The 24,873-nt window shown below is 36.1% G+C and overlaps 1 protein-coding gene across 43 annotated transcripts in view; it reads left to right on the forward strand.

Annotated features, from left to right (window-relative positions):
- MAP2 (microtubule associated protein 2) overlaps positions 1 to 24,873 on the forward strand; it is a 280,818-nt gene that overhangs the window by 215,441 nt on the left and 40,504 nt on the right. For 24 of the 43 annotated variants that reach the window (XM_027051957.2, XM_027051936.2, XM_027051922.2 and 21 more), the window contains 3 exons: positions 10,788 to 10,901; positions 14,016 to 14,093; positions 23,620 to 23,853. In XM_027051957.2, the coding sequence (XP_026907758.2) occupies positions 10,788 to 10,901; positions 14,016 to 14,093; positions 23,620 to 23,853 (426 nt within the window). The remainder of the gene's footprint in view (positions 1 to 10,787; positions 10,902 to 14,015; positions 14,094 to 23,619; positions 23,854 to 24,873) is intronic. The other 19 variants (XM_053215732.1, XM_053215734.1, XM_027052030.2 and 16 more) reach the window with 3 other exon arrangements.

The raw sequence follows: 24,873 nt of genomic DNA on the forward strand, positions 1-24,873 counted from the left end.
ATCTCGATTTCTTCGTTTTCTTCAGATTGTCTGTATGCATCTGAAGCTACCTCATGTGGTCAGGATCCCCCCCTCAACCCCATGCAAATCCCTTGCGGAATGTCAGCCTACCCACCTAGATAACATCTGGTCCTTACTTTTTTTTTTTTTCTCAATTCTGCCACTCCATCAAAATCAATCTATTTTTCTCTTTCTGCTGGGCTTCTACAATAGAACAACCAGAACTGTTACCATAATCAGTTACAGCTTTATGCTTCCTAGATGTTGTTTACGTTCTGATATAAAGCTTCAATGTCTTTGGCTGATTGAAGCATGATATAGATGGCACCCACAATTTGCAAGTATTTCTAGAAGTAGACTTTGTAACAATGATACCAATACACAGAGAAGAGACAGAGATTGACATGGTAAATAACACTGAAGCAAAATCATCAATGTAAAATTTTATTTCAACAGATCTCTAAGAGGTATTTTCTAAAGTAGAATGTGTATGTTATTTGCAAATTTCTGAAGAAAACTTTGAAGTTACTATTGTTCTTGTTTGTTATACATAATGAAACTTTTGAATCTGTGGATGGAGAGAAATTCATTTAATAACATTTTCTTTTTTTTTTTTAATTTTTTTTAACGTTTATTTATTTTTGAGACAGAGAGAGACAGAGCATGAACGGGGGAGGGTCACAGAGAGAGGGAGACACAGAATCTGAAACGGGCTCCAGGCTCTGAGCGGTCAGCACAGAACCCGACGCGGGGCTCGAACCCACCGACTGTGAGATCATGACCTGAGCCCAAGTCGGACGCTTAACCGACCAAGCCACCCAGGCGCCCCCATTTAATAACATTTTCTATGGGATGCATTAATCAATCCAGAATACAAAAGTAGTCATCTTTATTCTAGAATAATTTTTGTCATGAAGAAATTAAAAATTCTATTGAAGTCTTTCCTCTTTCCTATCATAATGTGACCAAATTACAAATATAACTTTGGACTTGACACTTATTTTCTTACTTAAAGGATCTTGCAAAGTCTCTTGATTTTGCTACTTAGAGGTCCTAGAAAAAAGTCTTTAGGGGCGCCTGGGTGGCTCAGTTGGTTAAGTGTCCCACTTCAGCTCACGTCACGATCTCACGGACCGTGAGTTCGAGCCCCGCGTCGGGCTCTGGGCTGATGGCTTAGAGCCTGGAGCCTACTTCCGGTTCTGTGTCTCCCCCTCTCTCTGCCCCTCCCCCGTTCATGCTCTGTCCCTCTCTGTCTCAAAAATAAATAAACGTTAAAAAAAATTAAAAAAAGAAAAAAGTCTTTAACTATTATTAATTTTACTTGTTTGGAACTTTTCCAGAGAATGTGCCACACTTATCTTGTGTTGTGGCTGAGCTTTTATTTAACAAAAATTATTAATGAATAATAGAGGGTTAGCTCAAAACTCTATCTTCTTATTTTTCTTTTTGTTTTATTTTCACGGCATTTTAGTTTCCAGAATTTCATAATGTAATTAATTCTATTGTACCTTTGCCCACAGATTATTGAATTACGGTTCTCTGGTATATGTATATTCATTTATAATTTGAAATTTATGAAGAATTACCATATACAGTTATTAGTGACTTGAAATCTGCCAAGTGGTTTTAGGGCTTGTGTAAAGAGAATATTTGTGGATGATATTTTATATAGCTATAATGGCAAAAATAAAACAGGCAGTTATAGAAGATGGAGAATCACTTACTTAAAACATTTATAGTTCATGAGAGACTTGATAAGAAGAAAGCACATAAGGTTGATGTATATGCTGCTATTTGCCCATTCATTCTTAGAAACATGGTGGGACTGGAGGCTTAAGCAAACTATAATTACATAAAAATCATGTTGGTCTCTCTATGTGCTGATTGTACCCTACGATGTGTTGTGAACAAAGTGATTTTCCTATCACATAGTTCCTAAATTCCATATGCTTCTAAGTCACAAGGCCTCCAAAGGCCTTACATACAAAGCATGTAAGTTATACTATGATGGGGATGAGATGGAAGCAGTGAACAAAAGGTGATTTCTGCCATTTTATCATAACAAATACTTTCTCCTAGAAGAAATAACTAAGTTTATAGAAGTAACTAGTAAAAACTATTCCTGGTATATAGACAACTTACATTTCGAAAGTTTACTCCAATGACTTTTTTTGGAACCTGGAATACTTTTCCATTTTTCCGTCATATCCTCTGTCTGAAGCATTCCTAAGTTTTGAAACTATAGGAACCTAGGGGTACCTGGGTGGCTCAGTCAGTTGAGCGTCTGACTTTGGCTCAGGTCATGATCTCACGGTTTGTGACTTCGAGCCCCATGTCGGGCTCTGTGCTGACAGCTCAGAGCCTGGAGCCTGCTTCAGATTCTGTGTCTCCCTCTCTCTCTATGTGCCTTCCCCACTCACACTCTGTCTCTCACACGCACACTCTCAAAAATAAACATTTAAAAAAATTTTTGAAACTTTAGGAACATTGATTCACCCAAATCCTAGCCTCACTCTAGGTGGTCAAAGTCTTTGAGGTACCCAAGTACAAGTGGAACTTTAAAAACATGGAGAGACTTTTATGTATATGAGTGCTGGCACACACACACACACACACACACACACACACTACTGCATTTCTACACAAACGTTTAAATTTTGTTTATCCCACAGTTACTCTAAGTGTGAATTTATTTAAGGTCTCTTAGTTTTATTGATATTTCATCTTCCCATTAATGTTATTAATGATGTCTCATTGGACTTAATGCAGAGATGTTATTAATATTATTAATAACATCTCAAGACTTAATTTACCTCAAATGCATTTCTCCCGCATAAACTAAATTGATCTTTGTTTTAATCAGTAAGTCTTTAGAAGAAATCTTTGGAAGAAAGGTATGCAAAGACCTACAGCTGCAACATTGGCAAGGGTGACCCTTTGAGATCAGAGTCTGACTAAGGAAGGATATGCCAGTGCTGGCCTCTTTAATTAATGCTGAGGTGCCAAGGAAACAAACAAACAAAAACCAACAATCTGCTCTTTTAATTTCCTTCTTCACCAGTTGATTGCAGGAAATAGTTTCAGAGGAACCATTTGCTCTCCAAATTAAGCAAGGAACTTTTCTTCTTTCCCTGTTTTTATGAATTTATCAAGGGTATTTGTCTAGCACAGTGCTTCCAACTACACAGTGCTTTCCTTGTTGACTAGCTTCCATCAGCAGCAGCAATTAGCACCCGTTTCCTAGGCAACCATTCTGTACCCTACTGAGAAAAACCTTTCCTTGTCAGGAGCATTCTGTCTAAAATTGTTTTGTTTTCCTTCTTTCACAAGTGTATGGTAGGCTTACTTGTCATTTCTTTTAACACGGCATTATTATGTCCATTATTCTTAAAAGCAGAAACATTTACTGGCTTTTATATTCCATATGGTTGAATTTATTGTTAGTGTCTCTTACTTCTCCCTTAACAACCTGAAAGAAATCAACAAAAATATGTTCTCAAGCATATGCCAACTTGTTTTGGATTTTTTGTCCACAGTCTAATTGGTGAGCCTTTGCATGTTCAAGTAATCACAGCTGGTCCTGATGAAAACTCAGAGTACACGTTCAAAATCAAACTTCTGTGTCTACCAACAATGTCGTGTTGCTCAGAGGCAAGTTGAAGTTTCCGGGACCACTGAGAAAGTTTTAACTCCATTGCTTTTGTTATGAATCAGCCAAGCAATATCGATAGATTAACATAACAAAATAACTAAACTAGAAATATGTGCCAAAAAACAGGGCCTTGGGACTGTGTTAAAAATTTGACGTGGTAAAATACCAGAAGAACATAGCAACGGTATAGCATGAATCAGCACTTGGAATAAGCCAGAAGGTTATAACAGCTATACATGCTGAATAGTATTGCATACTACTGAATAATACTATAGGTAGAGTAAAATTTAGTTTATCATTTTAGTTTAATGGCAGGCACCTGACATATTGTGTGTTAGGCAGTGGTTCAGCATTTAGGCAAGGAGGTACTCGTGGGGGAAAATGACAGAATTATCTCTGTATGTGGCAAAAACTTTCGTATCTTTATATCTTGTCAAATGATGATTATAGACTTCGATGACCGCAAGACAGCAAGAGTGATTAAACCAGTGATACAGAATTTAAATGAGCAACTGATATATATATATAATATATATATAATATATATATATTATATATAATATATATATATATATATATATATCATTGCATTTAATTGCCACAACACACCAAAAGGTGAACACCAGTTTAATTCCCACTTTACAGATGGGGAATCTGAAGGTTAGACAGATTGTCACTCACTTGCAGCTAGTAAGAGATAGAGGCAGAATTTTCTGACACCACAATCTACTACTCTAAAATATTTGAACTACACCAATATAATTCAAAGTGTTGTCTAAATGGGACCGTAAGTTACCTTTATCCATTATTTTGCCAGTTTTCCCATCGAGAAAATGTATTATTGTGTGGATTCAATATGTTGATGAGAAATAAAAGTGCCTGGGGTAGCAACTTATAAATTTGTTTCACAATATGATGTTTATTCATTATTTAGGTGAAATATAAGTAGCTTAGCATGATATCTTTTGAGGATTATCAGGTAGGTTTCTGTAGACGCAAGCATGTCTTAATTAGTGTCTTATCCCTATTTGCCTCCTATATGTATTTCTACCAGTTTATTTCCCCAATACCAACAAAAAATATTCTTTCTTTCCAGAATTCATTTTATCTACCAAGGGCTTCCTTGATAGTGTTTTTTGAATACTGGCCCCATCTCCATTGCCCAGAATAAGTTTTTAGGACAGACTTCACTTTTTACTTAAAGGTGTTTATCTATATAGTGATGATCTGTTATCACCCATGGCTCTGTCACCTGGGTTGTATCTTTAAATCTCTTATTTTGTATCAGCCTATCATTTTAATAGACAAATGTGTTTTAAATAAGTTGATTTTAATGTTTTCCTTCAAACTGATTTAGGGTCGCATTACTTACCAAATTAGATCCCAGTTGTCATTCATTTTATTTAGATATGATATGACTTAGAACCATGTCATGAAATATTTTTGTAATACTTACAGAAACTGTCTCACTAACTGTAATGACACTATTAAAAAATAATAATATTCAAATACTGGTTCTCACTTCAATGCAAAAACTACCATTAGTTATTTACATTGAGAACCTGATATTAACAAGAGTGAAAATAAAATACAAATTATATACACTCCTTAACTAAGGCAATTTTTAACATAAACTAAAAAATATCCACTACCAGAAAACTTTAGATGTTCAAAAGAAAGATAACTGAGTCCTTAATAATTTCTGCTTATGCTAAGAAGTATAACGTTTTCAGCTGTGAAGATCAATGTTACCTTTCAGTTATGTATAATAATTTCCCAGTTTATGTGTAATCTAGATTCATCTTTAATCTCATGAACAACTAAGTCCTATTTATAGTTTTATACATATAATGTGTCAAAGAAAAAATAACCAAAAAATAGAGTATAAAGTAGGATAGGGAATAAAGAAGTAGAAAAAATAAACAATGAAAAATTAAAATGTAGCTCTTACCTGAAAAAAGATTTTTTCATGGTGCTAATAGTTCTCAGGAGAAGACAGGGGTTATCAGGCCTCTTGGAGTGCTGTCCAGAAGATGGTCCTAAATTGGGACGCTAGCAGAAATCTAGAGCAGGTCATAGCCCAGGACCTCTGCAGCCAGGAAAATGGCTATAAAGCCAGAAAATAAATAACAAAGAAAGTTTTTACTTCCCTCTAGCTTTGTCTAGGAAAGTCAAAGCAAAACCAAAAAACACTGTCCCTGAAATCAACATGTATGATTGCAGATTAACTCTATTATCTGATGTTCATAATAGTAATAGGCTAGTTGGTCTGGACCTTTAGTTGCTCTTCCTTTGAAGCAGAAATACTAGAAGACCCAGAAGAATGTATGACTGGGGGAAATAAAGACAACTTGGTGAAGATCTCCTTGGAAGTCTCAAGTTCCTTGATGTTCCAGGCCTGTTCTATAATTATGCAATTGAGTCTGCACAGCAACTTGTGAGACAAGTGCTATTAGTATTTCCATTTCATGGATAAGGGATTGAAACCCAATTAGTCCGAGTAAATTTCATATTTTTTAAATTTTTTTATTGTGTTTTTCTTTTTTTTAAGAGAGAGAGAAAATGTGAGGTGGGTAGGGGCAGAGAGAGACAGAGACACAGAATCTGAAGCAGGCTCCAGGCTCCAAGCTGTCAGCACAGAGCCTGACGTGGGTCTCGATCTAATGAACCACAAGATCATGACCTGAGCTGAAGTTGGACACTTAACCGACTGACCCACTGAGGCACTCCATTCCAAGTAAATTTCTTAGTATGAAATAACTAGAAAGTAGCAATGCTAGAGTTTGTGCCCACATTTCTCAGAATTAAAGTCCATCCATGTGACTTCCTTTAATCTACAATATAAAAGGGAATGATCTCCCAGATAGAAAGATTTGTTGGATAGATGGATGGTTTGATGGATGGATAAGTGGATAGAGTCATTTAATAGATATTTGTAGAATGAATGAGTAAATTATATATAGATATAGATTATAGATATAGATAGCTATATAGATACATCATACACACATCATAACTTATATTTTTATCTTTGTAGGTCTCATTTTGTGACTCTCTTCCTTTGTCTTCTGTGTTTGTTTGGCATGTTTACCGTTAATTTTCTCTGAACTTTCCTCAAACCTTGAGTGAATTTTCTCCTGTCCCAGGAGCCAGGCTTTAAGGGTAAAACTCACCCGGAGATCTGCTGATTAAGTTTCTGTTGGGAAAAGGCCATCTGTCTTTGGGGGGAGGAAGCTACCTCCCTGCACTGACAGCAGCCCTTGCTTAGAGGAAGATTTTAAAGTGACTGGACCAATTGAAACCCTCAGGATAATCCTATGCTCATGTTTTATTGCACTGGGAAAATAATATGAGACAATGTGATATTTCCTGTTTGAAAAGTTTTAGCAATATTACGCTTTCAAAAAAAATGAAGATAATATGTCATTATCTTGGCTCCCACACAGCCTGTTTGCTTATCCTAAAATAGCATTTCTTAAAGTCAGTTAAGTTCTTTTAAGGAAAAATAGATAATTAATTCTCCCACAACTGAGTTAAATTATTTTCTTACACATTTTGCTTAAATATATACAAATGTAAAATTGCCTTATTCATAAGCTCTTATTCAACTGTGAAACTCAAACACATTTATAAATCAATTTTATCTGAAACAACAAAGCCAACAAAATTCAAATGTTCCACTACTTATTATGTAAAATAAACTATTGCTTTACTGAAACTAAACTATTGCTCACAAGAAATGGGGTAATGGGTGATAACAGTGCATTTTTATTTAGGTTGGACATGTCCACACTAACTGGAGAAAAGTAATGATCCTATTTTTCCTTTCCTTGTCTCTAGAATATTTTGAAAGTCTGTTGTATAGTGTACCATGATGTTATTTGGCCTACGTCTTCTGTGAATGCATTTTTTATTGTAGAGTGTTCACTCACCCCTGTTCTCTTCTCATTAGCCCACAACAGGTAAACTAATTGTCTATGGTGTCACAATTATTCTAAATGCAATTCCAAACAAAAAGACAAATAATGTGGCATTGCTCAGTTATAATTTGTTCACACAAACCAATAGATACTTTTTATTATTTTTATTGGATCATTTTTCCAAATTAAGAAATTTTATTCATGTTAAGTGTTTGCAGACTCTGGAAAATTCATCAGTAGTTACACAAGAATCTGGAACGCTTATTTAAGAAATACTGTTTTGAAATACATCAAAACTTAAACAAGAACTCAGTAAATAATTAATTTGGGGAGGTTTAAGTTAGTAAATATAATAACGAGCATGGATTATTTCTAAGCTTGTGTAAATAGCATGAACAAAACCTTTCATGTTAACTTTTCATACTTTCAAAAAACTTTGTTAGGCATCCAGTCTGAGTAAACATCAATGAGAGGAGCTTCAAGGACTGCAACAGTGATAAAGAGAAAGTCCTTGACTTGGGAAACTCTACAAAGTGAGGGAGATAAGGCATGTGTACCAGCACAATTCCATGCAAGATGTACTAAGTGCCATAGGAGATACTGTACTGGTGTAAATGCCACCAGGGTATGCAGGAATGATCCATAAGATACATGGGTTTCATATATGTCCCAGTTTCCTCTGTGTTTGCCCCACCTCTCCATTACACTGAATTTCCTATGAAACACTGAGGTTCTAGAAGTACTGAAAATCATTTTATTGATTTTAAATGTCTGAATTTTATTGAAAATGATTATATGGAAGTGAGGTAAGTTATCTATTACACTATTCAACTTTATCTACAAGATATATAGGTAGGCAGGTAGATGGCTGATAGAGAGGACAGATAGATGGATACATACATGCATACATACATAGATGTGCGGATACATAGTTATTGCTCAGTTGTGGTCAATTACTTGTTTCATAGTCTCAGAATACATTCAGGAATAGCAGTTTTGTACTTTAGGTAGAGGAGCAGGTCTGAGAGTGAATGTTACCTTAGTTCATACCTTTAGAAGAATTTATGTATTTCCACTGCGCATTCTCACATGACTGTTAGGGAAGTTTATGGTTATTTTCTCATTATTCCTTCTGCTGTTTTTCTGCTTGAGACAAAGAACAGCATAATAGTCAGGGAATCTGGGTTCTAATTTCAGTTTGCCTCCATTGACTGTGTGAACTTGAGCAAATCTCATAACCATGCCTAGCCTATATTTCCTCATCTACAAAATGAGAGAATATAGATAAAATCTACTCTTCAAGCCCTTTTAGCTCTACAGCTGTGGTGCTGTGAATTAAATTGCATAGGATAAAACCACCTTACAAGAATGAGCTGTATCTTATTAGTTTGAAATCATAATTATTCTTTACATTTTTTGCAATATTAAGAGAAGATCCTTCTTAGTTTAAGCTAAATTGAGAGTACAAAATGTGTCTTGTAAAAAAAATGTTTTATGAAAAGTACTGAGTACATAAATATATGAGACAAATTTGCTGGAGCCTTGTTTAGAAATTAAAACTTTTTCAGAAATAATTTTAAGTAATCTGTCAGTACTTGCTCTTTGAATACTTAAAGTTTGAATGAGGTCTCCAGCTTCCTAAAATTATATTTCAAGAATAAAAGAAATATTACATCACATTTAGTTTAGTTATAGTACCTGAGGCATTTTACAAGATCCCAATTATTTGGAAGTTGGTTTTCTAAGTATGATATTTATAGTGAGAATGTCTAATTCTCTGGCCTGTTAGTCGTCTGTTTCCTCATCTGAAACATAGAAGTAACAATAGTAAATCATTCATTGAAATAATGAGGGCAAACACTTTAGCAGAGTGCTTGGCACATAGCACCGTATTTTTAAAAAGCTGCTTCTATTCCTGTGACTGCTACCCGGTCTAGATAAGGGTGTTTCTACAGTGCATCAAGACTGTATGTAGGCTATAGTGTCAAGTGGCTATTTAAAAATCAGGAACTTAGACATGTGATGGCAAATATACTCAATAAGGTGATCTAGCTTTTAAAATTCAGATAAATCCTATGCAAGTGGATTGCTCACCCCAAAATCTGGGTTTCAAGCACTATACTCTGTCATCCTGGGTGGGGTAAGGAAGGCTTTCCAGAGAAGGCTAAATCTAAATGAACCAGGAAAAAATAGGATTCCCACTGCCCTCTATCAACCTGCTTGTAAATGTGCAAATTCTGATCATAGAAAAGTCAAAGTAAGGATTTATTCTGAAAGCTAATATAACGAGAACAAATCCCACTGCCCCACCCTCCTTGTGTAGAACAACTTGTTTCTGTAAGGGCGGTACATGGGATTATTTGCTACTTCTTTCATTTTTAGTTGATGATATACAGAACATTGTTTCTTGAATATTTATCTGACTTGGTTATATAAAATTAGCACTGGGATATGCTCCAGGAGGTCCCACTTCAGCCCAAAAACTAGTTATCTGGCATCTCACAAACCGGTTATTTTAATGATGAACCCCCCTTAACCCCATCTTGTTGAATGAAACTATTGTCCTGATGAGGTGGCCTTAAAAATCTTTAAAACTTCTGCTGTTTCAAAAAGTAGTAACTCTTTAGAAAGAGACCATCTGATATACCATTTCCATGTGTTTCTTTCAAATTTTATCTTCCCAGGATTTTCTTAATCAGTATTGTTTACACTGATCCTTAATAATGCTGTTTGATCACAAATTCACATTTTGAGGCCTCATTTTTAGGTTTTAAATCATGGTATTTCTGCAAATCAGCATAGAAACTATTGCAAAGAAAGTTTTCTGGAAAACCACAAAACATTTTATATTAAGCCCAAGATGAATCTTCTCTTCTCTGAATTTGTGTTACTTGATACAAAAACTTTGTTTCTGTTTGCATCAACAGCTTTTAAAAACAAATTGCCATCCAAATTAATTATTTTTTTTATTCTGTGTTCATTTTGCATAGCTCCCAGAATGCCAAACCCTTTTTTTCTCTTTATTCCTTTTTCTTTTTCTGATTACAATATATGCATTTGTGTTTTATCTACAATTTAATAAATTCTATCGTACTAATTTTGGGGGGGATAGAAAATAAAATCTTAATCAGCCATATTGTTTCCTTACTTTTCCCCTTTGCTGCCTGGTTTGGACGTCTCATCACTTTCTTTTCTTTTGTTACTGTGTATTACAGAGGAGGTGTCTGCAAGGATCGTTCAAGTAGTCACGGCTGAGGCTGTAGCAGTCCTGAAAGGTGAACAAGAGAAAGAAGCTGAACATAAAGTCCAGCCTGCAGCTCTGCCTTTAGGTAAATGGGAAAGAACCCTCGGTCAGGGGCTATGCCTGCTGTGCCCTGATCACAGGACCAAGTCTTCATGTTCAAAGGAAGGCCCTACTTCATACTTCATCCTTACATATAACATTCATCAAACACCTCTGTTGGGAGGCACTGGCACCTGTTCTCACTTTCTTCCCAGGCTCATTTGTGGTATTTGGACAGTCTTTAGAGTAATAAGCTTATAGTTAGACTTTGCCCCTAAATCGTTTTTAAATTTTCATTTCTAGACCACTGGAGATACTTACTATAAAAATAAAGCCAATGCATATTGATGTCACGACACCCACTTGTATAGAAAATGTGTTAAAACTTTAATTAGAAATGATTATTTCCCTTTATTGATTTTGGCAAATGATTGTCTAGTCTTATTTCAGTCTCCCTGAACCAGCTATAGAAAACCTATAGTCAGGGCTTTGTTAGAATCATGAGTGACTTTGTATCCCAGTATGGTCTTCACTTGGTTCATCTAAGGGCACTAGATAGCATTGCTCTCTCCCTTGGTCACAAGTCAGATGCCCTCCAGAGCCAAACAAGTAATGTAATGGTGTTTGCCAAAGAAAACACTCTCAGCCAAAGCTTGCTGACTCTTCTCTAAATAGATAGAGAGAGAGAGAGAGAGAGAGAGAGAGAGAGAGAGATGATAGATACATGGTAGATAGGTAGATAGGTAGATAAATAGATAGAAGAGAGATAGATAAATGATAGATACATGGTAGATAGGTAGATAGATAGATAGATAGATAGATAGATAGATAGATAGATAGACAGATAGATGATAGATACATGGTAGATAGGTAGATAGGTAGATAAATAGATAGAAGAGAGATAGATAAATGATAGATACATGGTAGATAGGTAGATAGGTAGATAGATAGATAGATGATAGATACATGGTAGATAGGTAGATAGGTAGATAAATAGAAGAGAGATAGCTAAATGATAGATACATGGTAGATAGGTAGATAGATAGATGATAGATACATGGTAGATAGGTAGATAGGTAGATAGGTAGATAAATAGAAGAGAGATAGATAAATGATAGATACATGGTAGATAGATAGATAGATAGATAGATAGATAGATAGATGATAGATACATGGTAGATAGGTAGATAGGTAGATAAATAGATAGAAGAGAGATAAATGATAGATACATGGTAGATAGGTAGATAGATAGATAGATGATAGATACATGGTAGATAGGTAGATAGGTAGATAGGTAGATAAATAGATAGAAGAGAGATAGATAAATGATAGATACATGGTAGATAGGTAGATAGATAGATAGATAGATAGATAGATAGATAGATAGATAGATGTAGGTGTATATACATGCAAAGACACAAAAAAGAAAACTCTTAGGTTCAACATATGTCTATTTCACAGGTACATATAACTAATCCACAGAAAGTTATAATTTTAAAGCCTAAAAAATAGTACATATCCAACGCATGCCTCATGTACCCTTAATATTTGATTTTCTGGTCAGTACCCCTTTAAGCAATTTGAGCAACTCAAAAAATTAAGCAATTAAAATTCTGCTCTCCCAGAATAATCAATACTCATTATTTGTAGTAGAATGTTCTTTGATTATAAAGGTTTATTTTTCTCTTAAAACAGGAGGGAAAGTATATTATTCAAAGCATTGACCTTCTGCTTGTGGTTCACTTCTATTCCTTAAATAGAAGACCCCCACCCATTTTTTTTAAATTTGAAACTTGAGGGGAGCCTGGGTGGCTGAGTTGGTTAAGTGTCCAACTTCAGCTCAGGTCACGATCTCACGGTTCATGAGTTCGAGCTCCGCGTCGGGCTCTGTGCTGACAGCTTGGAGCCTGGAGCCTGCTTCAGATTTTGTGTCTCCCTGTCTTTCTGCCCCTCCCCTACTTGTGCTCTGTTTCAAACAAACATTTAAAAATTATGGGGCGCCTGGGTGGCGCAGTCGGTTAAGCGTCCGACTTCAGCCAGGTCACGATCTCGCGGTCCGTGAGTTCGAGCCCCGCGTCAGGCTCTGGGCTGATGGCTCAGAGCCTGGAGCCTGTTTCCGATTCTGTGTCTCCCTCTCTCTCTGCCCCTCCCCCGTTCATGCTCTGTCTCTCTCTGTCCCAAAAATAAATAAACGTTGAAAAAAAAAATTTTTTTTAATTAATTAATTAATTAATTAATTAAAATAAAAATCAAAACCTGAAAATGTGTTATATAGAAACCTATGGGTCAAGGGGTTAAGAAGTTGCCTGTGACCCCAGAGCTCCAACTAGTAACTGATTTAGGAGAGGGGAAAACAGATGCTCTTTAAAATAGATTTTCCTGCTGGCCCTGATGATAAACATTTCCTTTTGCAATTTCTCACCTTCATAGGAGTAGTCATAAAGAAGGCAAGAGTCTTGAAAAGAAGTAGAGTTAACTGTGGTGTTAACATCTTTTAGAACCTTTCTCTTTGGCTCTCTATGTATAATGCCCAGGCCAGAAGATTACTCAGCTCCCACTAGTGCATGGTTTCCGTCTGAAGGTTGCCTCAGGCTCTGATAGCTTCATTTTTCTTTTCTGAGAATACATAACAGAAGATGCATTTTGACATTAGACTCAGTGGACAAAATGTTGTTTAAAAAAAATACATCACCTATAATACTGTGAATGACAAAGGTTACATATGTTTCCAGATCAAAAATTTAAACAATATAGAGTTCTAATTTTTTTTTTCAGTCAGCCAAGCTAAATCCAAACTACAGTGCTTGCCTGTGCATTTGAATACAGTAGATTAGGGCCAGAATAAAATATTATATTAATCAAACAAGCAGACACAAATTAATGGGATTAATGATAGAACTTTAGCAGGCATCAGTAATCCATTCTTTAGAGGGAAGACAAAATGAATTTTTTAAAATATTAAATGCTTTTCTTTCTTTTTAGGTTCTTTAAAATATGTGAATCAGGTAATGGGACAAAAAATAAGTCAAGTGCAACTTACTATTGAATCTTTTCCTAAATTTCATGGAGTGGCCTTTTTAGAGATGGCAGAGCTGTTACCCATCTACTGACCTAGCAGGATTAATTGCTGTATCTCGTTTTTCCACTGTTTGCTCTTTAGCAGCTGAAGAGACACCTAATCTGCCTCCTTCTCCACCTCCGTCACCAGCCTCAGAACAGACTGTCACAGTGGAGGAAGGTAAGGCCTATTGGACTTTTTGAGGTTTGTCTTCTGGTAAAGTGTTAATGGACATCAATCCATAAGCAGTGGACTTCAGTATAGGTTAGTACATGACCCAGCTGAGAGCTGTCTGTTTCAAACAGTCAAGAAGAAACAAAGACTCTACATAAATGTATAATCATTGATCTATACAAAATCAGAAGTAGAGGAATATGGTAAATAAAAAAAGGAAAAATCACCTTGATGCAGCAGAAGGTAACTGTTTAAATTGCTCAAATAGCTACAGAGAACCAGTTCACTTAATTAATGTAAAATGTTTTGACAGAGAAGATACAATCCTATCTTATAAGTGACTGAACAAAAATAAATTTATTGGTGAAATTATAAGGAAGTGTTGTCTGAAATTGTCTCTGTTTTGCTATTTTGCTGCCAAGGCCTTCCCTAGGGCCTGGTCCATAGCAAACTCTCAATAAATATTAATGAATAAATGAAGAAGTCAATGAATGAATTTGATATTGAGAGCAGTGAACTGGAAGCTGAGATCATGGCTTCTTTCCTGCTGAGACCTGTTATTGTCTATGAATATATTTATGCTTTTATTCAACATAAAATGCTATGTCAGCTTTTCAGTTCCAATAAAACAGAGGGATGCCTTTGAAGAATATTCATTCAAAATCTGAGCTGAGAGGCACTACTGAAAAGCAAACTATTACTGGTTTTCTGACTTAGATCAGTTAACTTTTGTGTATTGTTTGAGTTACAGGCAAAGACAGAGAAGAGCGATAGCTAAAGTTTTGTTTCAATATAATTTAGTTTTCATATAGCAAAATCAGAATTTTAAAGCTATTCCATTTTATTCACTTACTGTTTTATTTATTTTCGTTTTGTTGTCCCTTTTAGCAATTATTTTACTGGGTTAAAAATTGAACAATGTCACAAAAGAGTCATTTTTTTTATAATTTATAATTAGGTTCATTTAAAATATTCTTTGAGTTCCTCAATACAGATTTTCCAAGTTACAGAACTGTAAACTATCAATAAACATAATTTATTTATCATCACAGATTTATAAACCTAAACTTCTTTTAATGAGGTTTTTCTTTCTTAAATTGAGGCCTTTTTTCTAATTTACTGCCTGAAATAGCATTAACTGAGCTAAATTATTCTAAAGAATAAAAGAAAATTTGGGGACTATAATTAGTGGATATAATCAGGATTATTAGTCAATTGCCTGAAAATGTGATTTGATCTTTTCCTTTATAGATTTGAAAGATTGTTTTGTCCTTATTTTCATCCATTCATTGACACGTATTTTCAGAGCACCTACAGTGTTCCCAGTACTCTTTACATTCTAAGTATACACTAGTGGGCAAAACAGACATGATCCCTGCTTGTAAGGAGCACAGAGTCTGGTGGAGAACAGCAATCCAATAAATAAGCTTACAAATAATTTCAAGTTGGATTAGCACTAGGGAGGAAAAGAATAGAGCTTTAAGATAGAACAAGGGAAATCTTGTTTTATTGGATGGTGAGAAGACAGTTAAGGAGCTGAGCTCAAAAGCATGAGGAAGAGTTGGTCAAGCAAAGATGCAGGGAAAAGGGCATTTGGGGTGAAGAGACCAGGACATGCAGCGGAACTCAGGTGGACAAGAACATGAAGTGTTCTAGCAACTAAAGACTTCACATGGCTACTGGGTAGTGAGAAAGGGGTTGAGTAGTGAAGGAGTTTAAGAGTCAGCGGTAGCCAACTTGGTTCATGAGCCTGGATTTCACTGGGGATGCGCTGGAGAACTTTCCATGACAGCTGTACTTCCCTCAGGCCATTGAAAATGTTTCTGAGCCTCTACTTAAAGCCTTTCAAGTATCAGAGAATCTTCTTAACTCAAGATGGTCACTTGGGTATGATGTTCACTCCAAAATCGGCTGGAAAGCTAATAATTTACTCTTCTTACTCTTATATGGGAGTTGGAGCAGAAAGGGTAGTAGAATCCATCTATCTGCCTGGGAATTCACCCAATCTGCTTTCTGATTGGTGCTATCGTGCATATAATGAAAATATAAATAAGTCATAGAATCGTTTTCATATTTTGATACACTTTCCAGAGTAACTATTTCCTTATATTTCGAGATTGCTTTCCCCAAGTTGTTTTGAGTATATTTGGGGACATTTCCAACTTACTTCCTATTGAAGATGATCCAAGATATTTTATCCTTAACATTTTTCAAACCAAACTTGTATTTTTATTGAATTATTACTTTTTTATTTTTTCGAAAGAAAGCATTAAACTATATGAAGGCCTAATGATTTGCTTTTCAAAGGATAACCATTTTTTACTTATATGAAAAAAATATATGTCCCTTATAAACTCTACCTCATTAATTTAAAAGATCAAGTAATATTCTTATACATGTGAAAGATATGGGTCTAGGTAATTCTACTAGCCCTGTCTGATTTTAGGCCACCCTGAAAGCACGTATAATTTTTTTTTAGGTTTTGTTTATCAGAAAATAAATAGTGAAAAGTTACAAGACAAGATTCAACTCTTCAGTTTTTCAAACCAATTGGTTTGCAAAGACCTGGGAAAAATTCTATTAATGTATAGCTCATAGCAGGTTGGGTGGAAAAGGAGTATGTGGGTTTTTCATCTGCAAGATTTTTTTTTTACCTACCTCAACACACCCTCAAGGAAACTTTAATCTAAAGGCGTGTGACTGCCAATTCATTTATACAAATGTAAGAGAGCTCTTAGATTAAATTGAGTAATTCAATGTTTTTGAGGATGTGATTATTTTTATGTTATCAAAAGTTTTTAAATCTGTTCTTTCCCAAAGGGGAAGCATGAACGCTTCCACCAAAAATAATTTAAGATGTTAATTACTGTAAGTTATGAATATGCATTTATTATAATTGATGTAATAATAATTCTCAGAATGTGTGCTTATTTGGGGAAACAAAGGGATTTTGATGGCAAAAATAAATCAGTAGCACACTTAAAAGGAAACTCAGGTACAGTGAATCAATTAATACTGCACTAGTTGTCATGTTTTCAGATTAATCTCCTTTTTCTTTTTGGCCTAACCAATAATAGTTGTCATTTGGACTGAACTGTTAGAATTTGGAAGCCTGTGCAAGAACAATGGAATCATCTGAAAATAGAACCAGGAAACTTTCTGCCCTCTTAGGTTTGCTCCAGAATCCTAGGGTGGTGTTTTCCTGTGTCAGTGATGTCGTAAAGTTATCATTGCTAATCTGAAAGTATTTTTCCTTCCAACTCACTCTGGGCAGCAAAAGCTTGCAGAATGGAAAGGGCTTAGAGATAGTGGAGAACAATGTAAGTAGAGCCAATTGCCCCAGGTGGTGGGACAGAAGCCACGATGCCAGGACAGGCAAAATCACGAAGTCACTGATACCCCAAGAGACTCCGTGTCTATTACAAAGTGACTACTCATTTGTACCAAAGGGTACAGACAGACCAAGGCTGGGTTTTATGTGGCAAATCTTACTTTAACTCAATATAGAGTTTCCAATGCTTTAAAAAAAAATTGTACGAAAACAAATCAGGGAGATGTACTCCTCCACTGAAATCAGGTAAGCTTCATTTCTGAATATTATCATTATGCAACAGAACTATGTAAAAGTCCAAGATTCATCAGGTAACCATATCCTTTGAAATATCACATTATCAAATGAAATAGAATATTTCATGGTGAAAGCAGAGTCCCTCTCCCAAAACAGGTGTACTTTTAGTAAAAGGAAACATTCAATCCTGACCATAAATAACAAAACTAACTTATGAGATGAATTTACTTTTTATAAATCTCTCAAGTCTGGCCTTGGTGTATCAAATGAATGGAAAGCACAGGTACATGACAAGTTGAGTATATCGAAGACAAAGATGCTAACATACATGGAGTCCAGCATCACACTTGGCATTTTCTCAGATATCTCCTCATTTAATCCTCCCAGTAGCCCACAGAGATAGATATATTCACTTCCACTTTTTGCCCCTGGATGTCATGGCTAGTAATTCAGGATTGCAATCCAAATCTCAGTCCCTGCAGTCATAGCCCACTGTGTCCCTAAAGCCATTCTTCTCTTGGTTCTTAATGTAGGTCTAAGAAATGGAAGTGATCTTCCAATGAAGGTTTTTTTTGTTTAAGCTCCTGGACCAATTTGCTTTTTTTTTTTTTTGAAACCATACCAAAATAAATAATTTATTTAATTATAATTAGTATGTATCCCACCTCCACTGGATGTGAACCAAGAACACCTGCCATTCACGATTCCGTAGCAAATAAGATCTATTTCTTTTATCATTATTGTTGGAACCAAGCACACTGGTTGGTCTTAGCTAGCCATGGTCCTCTTAGTATAACTTCCCTAGCACATCTCTGCAACTTGTAGATGGACTTGAGGCTCATAGGTCCAAAACAGAGACTTGGAGCACCTACAGCTAATAGTACCAAGACTGGACTTTGCCAGACATTCATTCTTTTTGGAGTTGCCTGGCCATACAAATACTACAGAGAAGCTCCTTTTCACTGCAGTCCTTAAAGTTTTTTGCTGTTTTTGTTGTTATCTGTTTAGAGTCAAAGTTTTCAGAATAGAAAATACTGTTTCTTTGAAATGGTACAGATCTGAAGCAAGACTCTGTACTGTTTTCACATTTTGGCACTTTCGAAAACAAGCAATGGCAACAAGAAAGAGGAGATCAAAATCTTCAAAAGGCTAATGCATTCAAGGAGTATTGCCTTTAAACTACCAGCTCTCAGCTTTAAACTCTTTCATTTTACATTATAGTTAACCCCTACTCCCCAGAAAATGTTGAAAAGCAGAGAGACAAATATGCCATTTTCACTTATTGATAATCCATGCAATCTATTGAGCATATTGGAAGTTTTAGAAGTAACTTGCGTACATGAGGTGTTTAGAGCCTTAAGGAGTCCTGGAGGAAATATGAATGGCTAGGACATGTGACAAGCCTGGGGCTTATGATTCAGCCAGTGTTGTAGGCCAATTATCTCAGTCAATTATCTGCTCAGCTGAGAAATCGTGCCGAGTTGAACTAAGAATATCAAATGTAATTTTAGAGTTCTGCTACCCCCTGATATAATAAGCATCATGGCTGAGAAAGTTCTGAGCACCCAGCCCCCAAAAATATAACATGGAACAATCAGTAAATAATGTGCTCAAAAGATTAAAAGCATTCCCTCTATAAAATGTTATTTTAGTATCCTTATGATTTTAGATTTATTTCCAGGTGGCAGGACTTTGTTGCTGAAAATTAGTTACTGCCCTAAAAATACAGTGCATTTTCAAATAAATGCTCTAATCCATCTGCTTAAGTTTTGATAGAAATAAAAATTATACAGACAGATACACAGACTTTCAGTAAATCTTAATCATTCTCATTATTGAAAGTTATGAAATTTAAAACTTATTTCTCTCTATAAGCAAACAAATAGTGATTAGTAAGTTCAGTAACCTGTCATGTAGGCCTGAGATGTAGTGTGTATACCACATCAGAAGCTGAATATTGTTTGCTGTCATCATCCTTAGAGCTCACGAAATATACCAGAGTCCAAGAGCGAGCAGACTAACCTACACTTGTGTTTTTAAGGACATATATTTAAATAAGGCTGATTTCTAAGCCAAGACACTGGAAAGGATAGAAGTGAGAGCAGTTCTTTTAGCATTTCAATGAGAAATATGCAATGAGGGTTTAAAATATAAAGACAGCCAAGAGCCAGAGGTGCAAATGAAATCACATAGAATAAAGTCTTGGTGAATCTGAATCCAGCTCTGTGGAACTTCTCAGCTAAGTATATCACTTTTACGCTTTCAGAAGAAAAAGAAGAGGAAATGATTTATATTATTAGGGACTTTCTTAAAACCGTCTACCTTCACAGTCATGCAAACGAGAACCAGTGTTAGAAAGGACACCCCTAGGATTTGGCATCCAAAGAAAGATCTATGGAGCTATGCCACTGTGCTCTCCTTAGCAAGACAGGAAAGAATAATACACTATAGATTTTTCTCAACTGGATTGGAATTAAAAATGGCTTTCTGGTGAAAGTCATTAACAAAAAATTAAATTAACCAAAGTGCTAACTATGTGAGCATCCTAGATAATTAAGGTTGTGCTTCAAACAGGACTGTTTTCCTCTATAATTGTATAGCATCAGGTCCTAACACTTTTCTTCTTTTTTAACTCATAAAAATATTGACAGAAGCATGAAAAGAACCTGCTTGAAAACATTTCTTCCAAATACTGCTTTTGTATTGTAATGCTTTGTTTCTATTCCAGTGTTTTTGTGGTTATTCTGACTTGTTTGAGGGGAATGTATAGACCATTTCTACTATGTATACAGTAAAGGGTGTTAGCGCATTTGATTTATTAAATCAATGGCAAGGTTACCTAAGGCATAGTGTAAATTCAGTGGCTGCTGAAGCATGAAACATTCACTCTCTCCCATCCTCCATCAGCTTGGTCTTGCTAATTCCCCTCCATCCCGCTCTGCTGGTTCTGTAGCCCATTGTGTCCTTGTGCAGGTGTTTGTCTCGTTCGTCTGATCTTGTGTCTGTCTTGTCCAGTTCTCCCTGCAGTTTCTTCCTGTGTGTCTGTTTGTAGATGAAGGGGCTGAGGATCAAGTGGGTCCTCTACACAGTTTCCCCAGCCATGAACCTGCCACCAGCGGGGAGAGGCGTAGGCTCCTAGCCCCCTCCATCTCGGTGTCTGTGCCTGATGATGACCCTTGCAATTCCGATGAGGAGTACTATGAGCATCCTTTGTTCAGCTCACAATGGACTACCTCTAGTGTGCTCCCCAGTGTCCCAGCGCAGAGTGCAGAGGCCCACTTAGGCCAGGAGAAAGGTGAACCAAGCATGGTCCCTTTTTGCTCCTCCTCCCCAGCCTGCAGCTTTGACCACATGCATCATACTAAGTGTACCTTTGTATGTGGGGTGGGAGGGGAAAGAGCCTGTTTTTTCCACATGAAAGTGAAGTCCCTATATAATTTGTATGTCTAGCGAAATACCTCATGTACAAGAAGCCTTATTTGAGGCATGTGAGTGTTTTCTTTTTCTGTATCATTGCTTCTGAGAAGAAGGCAAAAAAGATGGGGGAGTGAAATGGAGGGAGCAAAAGGAGTTCAATTAAAGTTTGACTCCTTTCTGCTCCCTGTAAATAAATCAGTGGGGGAAGAATATATCCTCTTACTCAAACTGAAGAAGAGGATCCTGTATATAATTTTTCCTCTTTGGGTACATAATATTACTAGGACCAGACTTAAATAGAATTAGCCTCCTTTTTAGTGCCATGTTAATACAATAGCTCTTTAGAAGGGAAAGATTGTGAATCTGTTTGGAACAGAATTAATGTTACAAAATGAATGTATTTCTCCAAAACACTTAATCCTCTACAGAAAGTAGAGAGGCTCCCCCGGGTGACTGAATATTGGCTAACATCAGCAGACCTGGGCTAAAGTGAAGGAACTGATCCACAGCCTTTGTCATCATCCCACCCTCATAAAGCTAGAAGACCCTAGTGTACACCTGGCTGTGATGAGAGTAAAAAAGGTGGGTGGTGGGCTGCAATTTATCTCATTCTAATTAGGTAGTTTTGTAAAGGAAAACAAAATTAGAGCTAAAAACATTTTTTGCATAGGTGAAGAGGTTATTCTCAAATAGGGAGAAATGACTTGCTTGCATGAAGAGTTTATTTTCATATGAGACAGCATTTAATGTAAGGGCCGATAGTTCCAAGGCAACAGGGAATAAATGCATAGCTTACCAGCTACATTCATGATAATAAACTTCTTCAAGGGTGCTTTGGAAAACAAAGAGCCCCAATGGCTCGGACACTCTGACAGAGAAATCTAACCCGTACTAAGTTCTTCCAATAGCGTGAACTTACCACAATTAAGAGAAATATATGAAATTTTGAATAAAGGACAAGTGCAGTGGAAATAAACATGATTTATAGGAAATAAGGAAAGGGAAAGCTAAAAGGTTATGTAGATTTGGAAAACATGTCGATTAAATTGATTAGACTTTATACAACAAGGTGACTTTAAAAGTCTCATCATCTGTAATCAAAATCTCTAATTCTATGCATTGTAAAAATGGCCTTAATAATAATTTGGAGCCTGAAATTTTAAAATGTTACTTACATAATTAAATGATAAAAATGAAAGTGGCTGGGTGCTAAATGGCAGGAAATAGATGAAGTATTTCTCTCCCCTCCCCCACCCAAGAATTTTAATATTTCTCAAAAAGAAAAGAAAAGAAAAGAAAAGAAAATTCCTTTCCTTTCCATCTGTTGTCTTTCTCACCGGGCCATTTAAATAACGTATAATTGTTTCATGAGAATTTCATAAGAATCTTTCATATGGAGAACTATAAAACAGCTTATATATCTCCCTCTAATTTCTTAAGGAATAAAATGGGATTTATTTTATTGGTATTTGAAGTGCAAATGAGACGCAAATAAACACGACAATTCATGGCCTTCATAAGTGTGCTTTCTACATTTTAATTGTTAACGTTTTTCCATGTGGTATACATCTTTTGGGAGGATATTTTGGCAGTTTAGTTGCCATTCAGTTATCTTGGTGGTTTTGTTTTGAATTGCAGAAATAAGACTTTATAGGTAATATGCACATTTTCTTATTCAGGATCAAAGAGAAGTATACATGAACTACATTATTGGTTTTTTAAGGGTTTCAGCAATAGGGTAACAGTTGTGTTGCAGAGGTAGACTTTTCTAAGTGGGAAGATTACATTTTACCTGGACCTTGTTTTTCACAATATTTTGCTTACCCATTCTCTGATACCACGTGATGCAAGGAAGGTAAAATAAATTGAATCAGGAAGTCATTTGCCTTAAAAATATTAAACAAATTAAAGTACAGTCTGAAGCTTTAAATACTAAATACTTCTGCTTTTAAATACTAAATAAAATAGTTTTGATGGATTCCATGATAAAGCTGTTAAGGTAGTTGGTGGCTATCATTTTGAGACCAGGTGTTTTTTTAATTCCCAAAGATTCTTTACTGAAGTTTGCATGGTTTAAGTAAAGTAATAAGAAATTCATATGTAGGGGCTTACTGCATTGGAGAAAACAGCAGGTGTCTAACAAATGTAAAGGTATTTTTCAGTACATCTATGCATCTATCTTTTCATGATCATCCATCGTCCAGCAGCATCATCTCTTATTTCCAGCGAGCTTTCTATACGTGTGCCACTTCCTGCCATTTCCACCAAGGGTAATAGAGCAATAAAACCCTTTCAGCTCTCAAGTTTTTAACAAAACAGTCTTTTATCAAGAGTGTAAAAGGCATCATTATTAGCAGATTATATATAATAATTTCCCAAGCAATACGTAATGCACGTTGCATTAGAATATTAATTTGCTCATCCAAATGGGAAAAGAGGTTCTGGTGAGGTCAACATAATGGAGCTGAAAGTGTTCCTTGAATGATATTTCTGCCATTTTGTGTATTGTTCTGTGGTCATGATGTCAACATCTTTTTCATCCCTAAGAAGAAGAAACGCTAGAGGGAACAATGGCTGAGGAAGAGAAACCTGCCACTCTTCCTGGGAAAGAGTGCAGGGCTGCCAAGGCCTCAGACCAACCCAAGGGCCTCAGTGAGTCTAGTGCGGAGGCCCAAATAGTTCCTGAAGAGAGTGCCCCAGCAGGGGCCCCACAGGAGAAAAGTGTAAAAGAGGTCTCGGAGGTGTCTCCAGAAGTAAAAATCCCTTCCTCTGCTGGGGAAGGTGTGTCTTTCCTAGGATTTGCATGTGTTTTGTTGCAAATGATCTCTCCGGCAGCTTACCAACCTGATGCCTTTCCAATGCTATTCCATTGCTTGGTCTTCTCATGGTCCCAAGACCGCTGTTTTAGGTTTAACGGGCAGAGTGTGGCTTGCACAGGTGCTGTGTGGCAGCTAGGTTTTCCACCGCTGCAGCTGATTCTTGATTTTACTTTGCCATGATACGATACGCTTTGCGGCCAGGCTGACGATGCTGTGTGAGCTTTTTGTCCGCCCCCTCATCTCAAGTGTTTGCCAGTCACATTGCTAATACATGTATATTTTTATTTTTATTTTTGAGACAGCGATTCATATGCTTTTCTTTCAAATCGTAGAGTTGGATCTTGGCACATAGAGGCTTAAATGGTAGAATTGTTTTTGTTTGCAACCGCAGTGTGCTATATTTTTTATGCTTCGATGAATACTGGTTTGGTTTCCTTAAAAGCTCCTGCTGATGCTTCTCATATCATTTCCTCTCCATGGCAGCCAACCTCTTTGACCATCACCATATCTCTTGAGTTTTCATTCATCTAACCTTTATTAGAAGTTCATAAAGTATTTCTTTTCTATTGTTACAACAGGACACACAAGTATATAAGGTAATGATGATCCATACACTTGCTCTTCGAGAGATGACTGAATTTTCTTATTTGCCCCAAATCTTTTCCAGATAATTACATTTAGCCCTAAAGATCACAGTGAAATACCTGTGACAAAAGTGAGACTCTAAAACCTTTCGGGTTAGTGAACAAACCGAAACTGAAAAAAGAGTTGTTTAATTTCTGGGAAGCATCTTTAAAGCCAATACTACTTAGTGTCTCATCATTAGTCATGTTCCAGAGAATGAGGTCATGACCAGGGAGAGAAAGATGTTATAATAACTGACTCTTTTTGAAATGTGTATTCACATGACATCCCAGTATTAACAATATAATTTAGATTTTCTTATATCTGTCATGTAGGTTAACTAAAATGATTAGGAATT

Source organism: Acinonyx jubatus, chromosome C1, assembly GCF_027475565.1.
Source record: "Acinonyx jubatus isolate Ajub_Pintada_27869175 chromosome C1, VMU_Ajub_asm_v1.0, whole genome shotgun sequence".
Lineage (NCBI taxonomy): Eukaryota > Metazoa > Chordata > Mammalia > Carnivora > Felidae > Acinonyx > Acinonyx jubatus.